At 40.8% G+C, this 12142-nt stretch overlaps 1 protein-coding gene across 1 annotated transcript in view; it reads right to left on the bottom strand.

Moving 5' to 3' along the window:
- The window catches only part of syt7a (synaptotagmin VIIa), a 64994-nt gene that overhangs the window by 30402 nt on the left and 22450 nt on the right, over positions 1-12142 (bottom strand). Inside the window, exon 2 of the mRNA XM_054619462.1 lies at positions 6027-6130. Coding sequence (XP_054475437.1) covers positions 6027-6130 — 104 coding nt within the window. The remainder of the gene's footprint in view (positions 1-6026; positions 6131-12142) is intronic.

Raw genomic sequence — 12142 nt, 5'->3', positions numbered from 1 at the left:
TGGGGCTACAATGGCCCCAATGCATACAGCCAAGACGGCGCTGGAGTGACTTTAAGACAACTCTCTGACTGGCCAAAGCACAGACTTTAACAATACATGCCATCCATGCATAAAGCTGAAGATGGCCGTTCACAGACGCTTCCCATCCAATCTGAAGGATCTTGAGACAATGTGACAGGAAGAATGGGATAAACTCCCCAAATCCAGGTGTGCAAAGCTTGTAGAGACTAACCCAAGAAGACTTTAAGCTGTAATTGATGCCAAAGAGGCCTCTACAAAGTACTGAATTAAGGGGCTGAATACTCATGTAAATGTGAAGTTTACGTTTTTGATTTCTTATAAATTTGGGAAAAAATAAAAAACAAAAATTAACTTTGTCTTTACAAGTTAGTGAGTGTCAACTGATAATGAAAAATTGCAATTTTATTAATTTAAATGTACATCTACAACACAATAAAGAGTGCAAAAAGTGAAGGGGGTCTGATTAAATTTTGAAGCCAATGTATATGGATTGTGCCTTTAAAATACTTAAGTTTTAACATTTATGTTGCACAAACATCAGTCGTTTCAGCTAGTGCCCCAAAACTATGCATGTTAGTGTTCAAGTTACAAAGCCATAAGGGCGTAGTCAATATGACGGGAGCAAAGAAAGAAAGAAAGCTTGACAGTGTTAAAGCGTGACAATGTCTGCGAAGGGAGGAGATCCGGTGGACGAATGAGTCAACAAAGCATTGGACTTAAACACTGGAGACCATTGTTTGTAAATTTTAACTCAAACCATGATGTTTCCTAACTTCGAACTTCAACCTAAACTTTATCAAAACTTAGCCATAGCGTTGTAATATCGTAAAAAAATATTTATTTTTCAACTGCAATGGTTTTGGTGCAGACTAATGATGTCTCAGGGGAGTCGGATCTAAAATGCCTGTGTCCAAGTTTTGATAAAAAATTATGCAAAGTAAGATTTAACTGAAGCTTCAAACAATAATTTCAGTATGTTGACAAAAGTGGACTCCGATCCGCTGAGCTTTAGGATCGTGCAGACTATCTTTAATGAGTTTTAAACACTTGGTAATTACAGAATATCTTTAGAACCACTAAAGATTGCTGTGTTAACTTGCTGATTCAGTTATTTTGTACAGGCGTCCCAATGGATGTACTGCATTAAAAAAGAGGAAGGGGGTCCATTGAGGCTCCATCTGTACGGGGCCCAGATGTTTAATGCTACGTGACTGCAGATGGGTGAGAAAATACTCACTGTTGGACTGCCCAGGGTGATGCTGAGGGGTTTTTCTTGAAGAATCCAGACATGAGGGGAGACAGAGTGAAACTACCACTCTCTCTGTCTCAGTTGGCAGTGCACTGCCTTCCAACACCCAGCTGTGTTTGTTTGCTGTGAATTAGCAGGCAGCAAGAGTCTACATGCTCGCTCAATATTACCCACATCACACCATAATTAGAGAGGAGTACACCATTAAAATGGTCGTCCGCTGCTAAATCATCAGGCGATCATTCGCTTTCAGCATCTGTCAAAACAGTCTATTTAAAAATATTTGTGTGCTTGTGTTGTTTTTGCTGACATCGAGAAGCGTGTCGTTGCGGCGACATAAAATGTACATATCAGCACCAACACTATATGTCATTCAGATGTGACAGGTCAAGGCATTAGATCCACATAATGTGCTCTTATTATAGCGTTCACAATGGTTGTGACAATTCTCCTTTGACATTCTCTAATTTTCACATCTTTTCTCGCCTCTGATTGGCATAATTACTATGATCCTCCTAACAACTGTGAACTCCAAACAGCCAGTTAATGCGCCCAAAATGCTGAAGATTGTTGATACCAGCCCAACAGGGATTGAATCAGGTCAGGTCCAATCTCAACTCAACTCACAACTATGTCACGGATCAAACGGCATGGAGCTCACAGGAGTAAGCAAAGGGTTTATGAATGCCAAACAGCCGCTGCTGCTCAAACAGATGTTAGCTGTACCACCTCTGATATCCAAAAATCCCACCCAACACCTACAACATGAGCCCCAGCGGCTTACCAACCATGTGACCATTAGTTTTGTTTTGTTGTTTTTGTCACCAACTTTGCCTCTAAATATAAAAACTATAATAAAAACAGACATGAAAACACAAAAAAATCATTAAGCATAAGAATATATGCTGAGAAACCTGAGGAAAAAATGTGAAGTCGCGTATAAAAATATCGGCCAAGCACATATTCTATAAATGTCACGCTGATGCATCTATAAACAGCAATAAGCAAGCAGACTGAGCAGGCAACAGAAGGGGACTATAGCATTCATTGCACAGTTTTTCCAGGGGGCTTAGATAACAGAAAGCCAAGCAGGAGGGCGGCTTCAGGATGACTGCACATGAGGACTTTTAAAATAAAACCCATCACACTGGTTGCCAAAGCTAAAACACCGAAAGCAACACTCACCCAAAATGTCTTGTCTATTAACCTATGAATCATAACCAAAACTGGCATGGGCCCACTCGCAACTGACACGTGAAGCTTGAGGCAAACATTTGTTCTTATGAAAGCTGACACTGTCAAAGAGTATACTCAGGAAACATCATAAATGAACATTTTAGACGTGGCCTGGCTTGTGGTGGCTTTATGTACAATAAGCATTAACCACTGAGCACTTTTTACCTAATGAAAAAAATCAAAGCATACTAGATACGCATCTCTAATAAGGGGTATCAGTTGAAAGTAACCGTGTTTATGCAAATAAGACTGTATATACATTCTAATCATGCGTTCAGGGACTGTAGTGCTTCCATGGAAAATAACAGATAAAGAGATCAAGGGAAGTGAGGGAAGCGGAGACAGCTTCTGTACAAACAACACAAACAGATTGTCTAGCTGCCGCGCCTTCATGGCCGTTAGTCACATATAGAAAACATCACACCTTAAGGATGATGATATTAATGTGAGAAAATGATCAACACCATGTCTAGTATTTATGCTTTGTCAAAGTGAAGTGCACCATCAATAACACATTCATCATCATAGAAAGGGCTGCAGTTTATCTCAGTCACACTTAATTATTTTGTACATTAAGCAGCTGTGTTTAATGTGGTTTCACGCACCAGTGGGCGGCTGACATTTTTCCCAAAGTAAGTGGTCCAAAGACTACAAAGGGTTTAATTAACATCTTAATGCCACTCTGTTTTACCCCCCACCACCACACACATAAACACACACCGTGGAGTAGGCCCACCAGTGCAAGATGCACTGATAGGAAAGATAAAATAAGACATGCACAAGCAGCATCTCCACTGGGATGGAAGCACATCATCTTGTGTGTGAGGATGAGGTTGATAGTGGCTGTCACAGGGTCGTATAGCCAACAGATCCCAGTCCGCCCCTGCTCTGTTGCTGTTGCAAGACTCAGTCACAGGATGGAATAAGATCCATTTACACTTAGAGCCGTGCTCCTGAAGGGACCTAAGGCACTTTCTGAGATTCTGTCAGCAGAGCTACCTCCATCCGCAGCAGCAACCTACACACGTCATTCACTGCTCCATTTACTCAAAGTGAACTATCAAATATAAAACGACATTCCAGCGAAGCAAACAATACAAAGCCTGTGCTGCACCAGGGTGCTATTTCAGCACAGACCATTTCCTCCCTGGTAATATACGTTATGACGGCATCGACAAGTAATCGAGATACAGTCACCTTCTAATGAGTCAAGCAAATGGCACAATGTAGAGAGGCATGTGGTGTGCAGAGCCTGCTGCAATGCCAGATCCTACCATCTGTGGACCAATAAGTTTCACAGCAGTGCAATGGTGAGCTGAAACGAGTTTGAGCCAACATTAAACTTGAAATAGGTGACCCGTGTTCCTGGGTAGTACAAGCACAAGATGAATCCGAAATCAATTAACTTTAAAGGCATGCAAATCTAAAAGAAATCAGTCAAGTGGAGTGGCACTTAGCCGTACAGCTCTGTCTGCCTAATGACCGGTTGCCTCTCTTTAATCAATCACATTTCATACCATGTAATCACAATGACATGCCCTCTATTAGAGGTCAGTATGCTTAATCTGTGTTCTGTTTCTCCTCAATGAGTGGACTGGTACTGATGCTGTATCAGCACACTTTACTGATGTTGGAACTGTGTGTGTCTGAGAGATTAAGTAGTTTGTGTCTGCAATGTTGTAGTAATGTGGACACTGATGCAACTGTGGCCAGTGTTTGCAACAACATGCAGACATGGAAAGTAAATAGGTACTATCATCAAGTGCAACTTTGAAGCACAATACCAAAGGGGAAAATTACGCATTTCAGAATTATGTATATTAACTAACTAATTAAATTATATTTAGTGATGCATTATTGTGGAATCATCTCAAATGTGGCAACTGGTAAAGGTGAGCCTAATATCAATAATTGAATGCTGCAGATTAGCTTAATCTATAATAATACATCACATGGTATTAGCTGATTTATATTTCGAATGGATCTGCAAAGTAACGAATAACTAAGGTTGCCAAGTAAATGTAGTGGATTAGAAGTATAAGGTAGCATTTAATGGAAATACTTAAGTAAAGTATCTCAAAATTGAGCTTCAGTACAGTACTTGAGTCATGTACTTTACATAAAAAAAAAAAAATGATATTGTACATACATTATTACAGATTAAATCAGTGGTTCCTAAATTTTTAACCTCGCAACCTCGCAACCTCTTTACTTCTTTTCTTTTTTTTACCAGCGGTTTGGTTTATAACAATCTGAATTTGCTGGTGGTCAACGAGGTGTTTAATCTCAAGTTTTTCTTCTTCAAGTACGGACTTTCATATTTCATGGTTACCGCAGTTACTATCCTCACTACCGTCCCGTCTGGAATGTTGCAAAACCCTGGTTGGTGGTTGGAGTTACGATTTGACCTTTGATGGTTAAAGGTACAGTGTGAAGAATTTGGCGGCATCTAGTGGTGTTGTTTTTGTAGCAACTGAATACCCCTCCGCTTAATCATCTGTTTCCAAGACTGGGGGAACCAGGGCTGCTGTGCAAAATCGTGATAACGTCGTTATTAAAATAACCCTACGAGTAAATACTATTTTACCAAAGTAACGGAAGTCAGACGGCAGCTGGCGTGCACGCTCTGGCTCACAGTAACGCATGCAGTTTCATAAGCGTGTTGGAGAACTACAGCGGCCTTCATGTAAAAGGCCAGTGTTTGGTTTGTCTATTTTCGACTACTGGAGTAATATGGTGGCTAGCAAAATGTTCATGATGCTGAATATGGCCATAATTTCTGTAAATATCTTATGTTAGCAAAATGACGTTCACACTACTTCCAAACAAGGTGTGGTGATGTGGGGAACAAATGAACACGCCATGAGTACGTCCACTTAGAAAGTGTTTACCATTTCAAAACATTGCTGGAGCGTATACTGCATCCTCTCTGTTAAAAAATCTTTGGTTAAAGTCAGGATAAGTCATTGGGCAGCAAGTCTATCAAGAGTTTTCACACGTTTTCGTGACATATTGTTATTATTATCTTATCTTACAAAATTTGTTTAATTTTACAAAATTGTTTTATTTTACAAAATGATTTTATTCAATTTATTTTATTTTATTTATTTGTTTATTTTATCGTATTGATCATTTTTTATTGTTTCATCTATTGTGCTGTTTTATCAGGGTATAATTCTTCACCTTAGTTTGTCTTTCCTTGTTTGGCATCACTGTTGAGCTGTCTGTTGTTTTATTGCCTTGCTTTTGCTGCTTTGTCTGTCCAAGCACTTTATATCTCGGTTTTTAATGGAGCTATATAAATAAAGTTATTATTATTTTTATCTGAACACAAAATTCTCAGTTCAACAACACTGTGTATTATATTTGAACACATTGTTGTTTGTCCACTGCACCAAAGTGTCTTTTTCAAGTACAATCACAGCAGACAAAGCATGTTAGAATTAACAACCATGACTACAGTACATGTACAGTATCTGTTAATGAAGCTTGTGTTCGTGGTGTGCGTGTCTAAACTCACCAGCTTGCGTTGGCACCAACCACAGACGCCACAAAGAGCCACCAGCCAAACAGCACACACTGTCACTGCGAGGGAGACCAGGAACACACTGAGGGACACTGAGCCTGCACACAAAATACAATGAGGCAGAAAAAAATGAGTGATGCTTTTATCTTCATGCATAGTTACATTTTTCTTCATTGTGTGTAAAATAAAAACATGGGATTTTTGCTACGGAGCTGATTGTATGTCACAGTGAATCATGTTGCCAACCCAAAATAAAGCTCTCTCCCTCCCCATCTAATTGAAAAAGCCTGCAAAGCTGCCATTTTTACATTCTGTCATAAGAAGAAAATACAATCTCATCACTACCCCCCACCCCCTCCCTTCTTGCTGGAGCATTTCAATATCTTTCCAATAAGGGCTGCGGCCAGGCATCACTCAGTTGCACACACATCACTGTCATGGTGTCACAGCTTGTTAACTGACAGGCTGAAAGAGAAGGGAGGAGGGGGAGAGCAGAGAGGAGAGGAGGCCTGGCTGACAATACAAGAGAGCTCATGATTAATGGGTATCAGTAGATGCCCAGTGAGAGAGGTGGCTCTGGAAGAGAGTCATAAAAAAACATCGTCTTTTGCTGAGAAAGAGTGGATGTGTGTGTGTGTGTGTGTGTGTGTGTGTGTGTGTGTGTGTGTGTGTGTGTGTGTGTGTGTGTGTGTGTGTGTGTGTGTGTGTGTGTGTGTGTGTGTGTGTGTGTGTGTGTGTGTGTGTGTGTGTGTGGTTGAGAGAGACAATTCACAGCTGCACCGGTGCGCCTGTGTCTGTTTACATTATACTGTTACAATAAGTGGATCTAAACTCGTGAGCACTTTGAGTTTCAGGTTGCACACATTTAAACAATTCAATGGCCTTCACTTTCGAGGACAGGGATATAAAACCTCATGGAGCTTTGATATTTGCACAGCGGGGAGGATGCTAATGTATTCAAATTCATGATTTTCTTCTAACAATTCTGATTCCTAAATATACAGTGATAAACGGGTGTCAGGATGCAATTTTCACACCGCTGAGTGACAAACACTGACAAACACCCATGCTTTCCTCTCAATAACTGGGTTTGTCTTCAATGCTTCTCCGCAACTGCTTTCTCCTTCCCTTCTTTTACTTGTCACAACTGGTCTTTTCATCTCCCTCCTCCATTGGATCTCTGCTTTTATTCTCTACCTCGCTATGTCCTCTGGGAACAGACTAGCTCCAAAAGCGGGAACAGTGGGGAGGAAACTTGTTTCATATGGAAAATAAGAACGGGATCAGCACTGTATTCCACAGTCTTCACTCAGCCTCGACTACTGATTTGAAGTCGATTGTGACACCTGAGGCCACTTGCAGTGAGAAAAGAAAGTTCATACAAAACGGCCATGGACAGCATATTTAATGACAGGTAGATGATGATTAGACTTCTACTGTTAGACAGTGTGACTGTAACAAATGAACCATTTAGTTTGTGCTTTTGCACGGAAATATGTATGGGAATGGCAAAAAAGGGAAAATCTCGGGTTGTGAATGGAGAGAGACTGTAGACTTTGCAGACTAAGATAGAGGGTAGTGACTTTCTTCAGTAAAACCAAGAAAAAGTGTCTTGTTAATCCACTCCACCGTTCTTATATTGATTGTCCCGATTTCCGTAATAACAATCAAAGAAACACATTTGTAATCACCATGGGAAACTGGAAATGGCTGTCAATATACATGGTATATGGTTACAAACAGCTTATTTTCCAATGTCAATGGCCATTTCCTGCTATGCCTCTTAAGATGGTTTCAGACCACGCCCGCCTCCATTGTTTTCAATGTTATCACAGCGTAAGTGCTTCCATGCTTCATATATTATGTTAAAAAATGTCTTACTGCATTAAGCACCGTAGTGGATATTTGTTATACAGAGATAAAGGACGGCGTTTTCTATAATCATTCTAATAATCTTTTGTTTAAATCAAGCTATAATGTATCAATAAACCATTTTATGTTTTCATTTACTAAAGGAGTCAGTGTGAGGTGCAAAGGATAAGAAGCACAAGTCATTCCAGTTTGTATGCTAAAATATCTCCTCTCAGGCAGGTGCTCAGTAGAAGTCACTGGTGATCGGTGCTGCCTTATTGATTAAAAATATTCCTAAACATCTCAAACATCACACACTATATGAGTGAATCTCCTGACAACAGCAACTGGAAAACACTCGATCCAACTTGACTGATCTGGCCGTGAAGTATAATCAGCGTAATAGTTGTTACAAGTGACCCCTAGTATTATTTTATCTACAGTCAAAGAGACTGCTAATGGTAAAAAGGCCCATCCATGCCCTCCTGAGAATTAGAGGGTCGCTGAAACCGAGCCAACTCCTGAATGATGAATATCACTATTCATAGGTGTTCAGAAATAGACACAGGCTATATACTCTGTTACTGTATAATCATAGAGAGGTCAATACAGTTGAGTCCATTAGATACCATAACATCAGCAAGGGTAGCAATGGATCTTGAATAAGAAACTGGTCTCCAGCTAAGGGCATCTATGGAAGCATCCAGTGCTAAGTGGCTCAGTGATGGATGCTGTGATTCCTGAAGGACTCAGAGAGTCAGGTGGATCTGTGAAAGCCAGCAGCCGATGAAGGGCCCCACGTCCTGTGCTCTTTCTGAAGGTCGGGGGGGGTGAAGGGTGGTATGGTTTATGATCTGTGTCAGTCATGACAGCTGAGGGAGTAAAAAGCCTCCAAATAAAATGCAGCATCCACAGAGGACACGTTACGGCACTCAGTAAATAGACAGCTGGATTCCCACTTCATGGAATATAACTTCCTTTTTAGAAGCTACACAGAAGCAGTGTGTGCAGGCAGCGGGAGGAATAAAAGGCAGGAAACACACTGTGTTGAGGTATTAGGAAGATATGCAAATCTTCAGCACTATGGCTGTGGAGAAAGAGAGGCATCATTAGAGAAAGAGAAGGCTGCACTACACCCAGCACTCAGGAAATTCAATTTATCTTTCCCCTTGAACAAAACAAAACTTTCAGCTTGAAACACTGAAACGGGTGACGCATTAGTCAGGTGAAAGATGAAACAGTGTTTGGATGCCGATACCGGTATAAAAACACAATTTCACTGTAAATGTAACAAATAGTGATCTTCACTATATTTAACTAGCTTATGACTGAAATATACTTCCAACAGAGGGTGATGAATCACATCTAAAATGGCACGACTCTCTAAAACTGACAAGTGAGCTGAACAAGCCATTGAACCCTTTGATCAGAAGCCTTTAGAAGTCAGAGCATTCTTGAACTTGAAAGTCGCTTATTTGTTTTAGATATCACTGGCTATCTCTTTCATATGCACATAAAAGAGAAAAATGCAGTGGGGTGAGTGATGGCAATGATGCTGTAAATGAGCTCACTGAAGAGGACAGCAAAGACCAAGTCATGCTGAGGTTAAATGTGGCGATTTAAGGGTCACGCGGAGGCAGAAGTTACAGGAAAAGCACACAGTCTTCATTATGGAGTGCTCTTAGTGCGTAGCCGCATTAACTGTGGTTGCACAGAGTGAGACTGTGCATGTAGGTGATCTGGCCCACATGCAGTGAGCTAAGCCAAGCAGAAAGGGACCCAGTCCTCAGGGGTAGAAGAAATGGCTAATTGGACAGGCGGAACTGGAGCAGTGTCCAGTCAGCAAAGCTGCCACACTGCATCTTTATGCTCTGTCTGAGGTGTAGAGGGCAGTGCCTCAGAAGCTCCGGGTGCAAAGCTCGTAGCCTAATCGCCACTTCAAAGTGCCCCCTCCTTGTACTGTGGTCTGGGTTCTGCCCCCTGTGCAACCACTGAGCTGCTGCTGTGGTAATTCTCAGATGTCACTCAAATGTCTTCACAGTCTGTCCCCTCTGAGGCACAATCTGCAAAATATTACTAACATCCAGTTATGTTGTGATACTGAGTGTTTGAAATTGCTCCCATCTACCTTCTGGACTCAGTTCTACGCAGCAGCTTGTTGCTTTTGTTTTGCAGTTATTTCTCTATATATGAACAGCATATACATTTGAAGATGTTCAATCTAAATATTTCTCCCTTGCTCAGTTGAACAAGTTGGGGAAGAGCGTAACATCGATTCAGGAGGGGATCAAATTATTAATTGCGGGGGTTTTAGGTAATTGTCATTGTCGAATAAACTGATGAGGTGCCGTTTCACACAGTGAGCCTAGGTGGTAGCTACCAGTTGTCTGGTCAGAGCTGCCGTTTTGGCTCGTTTTAGCCCATTTTACTGTTTTTGCAAAGCCAGACAGTCTGGCAAGGCTCAATGGGCATTTCCTTGAGACAGAACGTCATTTCAAGTGGGATGTATGACAGATGATTGACATTTCTCTCCTCCATGCAGACATCATTGTGAAACCTTCCCACAGCTATTTGAATGAATGTACCACTGGGCATTGGTATTTGTTTTTGATTTAAAATCCTTAACGAAAAACATTGCAGCTCCCTGAAATCCTCAAATCTCCTCTAAACTGTTCTACAGTTGCAGAATCATGCCTCATTTTAATACATGGTTATTCACAAGGTTTGGGGATTGTAGAGCAGGTAAAGTATTCTTCTAAACCTTTTGTATAGTTTGTTAGCATGTTGTTGGCAGTTCAGCTTCACAGATGTTTACTTATTTTTATGTACTTTAGTTTTATTTACTCTTTATTTACTTATGATTACTTTGCCTAATTGCTGCCTAAACACCCCTAGGTTTCTGTTCATCTCAGTGGGGTATGACAATTCATCAGAGATTTGGGAGAGATTCAGTAATCTCTAATTCTTATTAAATTTACTGTATTTTATTGGAAGAGCAGAAACTGTTAAGCAAAGTCTTTTCTTTTTTTTCTTTTTTAAATGCAAGATGCTACAAATCAACAGGATCTTTAGATGTCAGTGCTTGCCACCACCCTTAATGTAACATCATCATGCCGCAGTCATTTTGAGAAAAAAGAGACAGGAGACTTAATGTCCTCTGTGAAGTTATAGCTTTCTCAAGCAAGTTGGCAGTAAAAGTGAGAAGGAAATTGTTCTGGAAGGTATAGGAAACATCCATTTACCTAAAAAGCTCTGTCATGCTTTAGGAAATTGATGGTAAAGTTGAGTTTATGCACTTTGCAACACTTTGCACTACGTGGGGGAACATGGTACAGTCCTTTAACCACTTAGAAACCCCAGTCAACAATTGACACCAGAGGCCCATGGGCTGCAAATCACAGGGTTGTGTGGAGCAACCAGTGAATGTTTGACAGGTGGAGAGCACCTGTGGTGGCAGTGAGTGTCTGTTGCATCCCCTGTAGGCTACAGGGAGCTTTGCCTGTCCGCTGTCCCTATATGCACCCTGTGGCTCAGCTGCAGCACTGCTGCGCTGTCACAGAGGCTGTTTTCACAGCGAGAGTAAGAGGACTGCCACCCACGTTCTGTCTGCTCTCAGAGGAGGGATAAGATCCATCTCAGCCCGGTGACAAGCCGGGCTGGAGTCGGACCAGCAAGACGTCATGTGACACATGCCTGGTGTCACCTATAATGGCACCATCATCTTATTAGCACCTCTGACACTGAATGGGTGAATCACCTATAAAAGCCAACAAGATCTAGACACTTGGGGTGTAAGTGAACTGAAGCCGTGATAATGTTTTTATATAGTTACAAGGGAACAAAATCAAGTATGGTGTTTTCTGACTCTGCCATACAGTAGATAAACATATATACTATATGAAAAGTAGCTTAAATACAAAATATGCGATTTTTTTCCAGCATACTCAGGTTCTTATGTGACTTGGGCAAAATTCTGCATTTCATAATGTATATTTATGAGTTTGTAATATGGCTAAGATATCCTTTGGCATAGACCATTTTATGTAATTATTTAATCGTCAACAAATATAATACCGACATAAATAAAACATTCTCGAAATACTGTTTTCTTATCAACTGTATGCTAATGGTTAATACTTAGGAGCGTCTGTAAAAACTAACCGCAGCTCAATGAATAGACTGAATATCTTAACTTCTGAGTTGTAAGCCGGGCTGTATAATACTGTCAAAATGACATACTGCATGAAAATAATGAATGT

Source organism: Anoplopoma fimbria, chromosome 19, assembly GCF_027596085.1.
Source record: "Anoplopoma fimbria isolate UVic2021 breed Golden Eagle Sablefish chromosome 19, Afim_UVic_2022, whole genome shotgun sequence".
Classification (NCBI taxonomy): domain Eukaryota; kingdom Metazoa; phylum Chordata; class Actinopteri; order Perciformes; family Anoplopomatidae; genus Anoplopoma; species Anoplopoma fimbria.
Note: the sequence above shows the minus strand (reverse complement) of the source record. Positions and strands in the feature narration are given on the sequence as shown.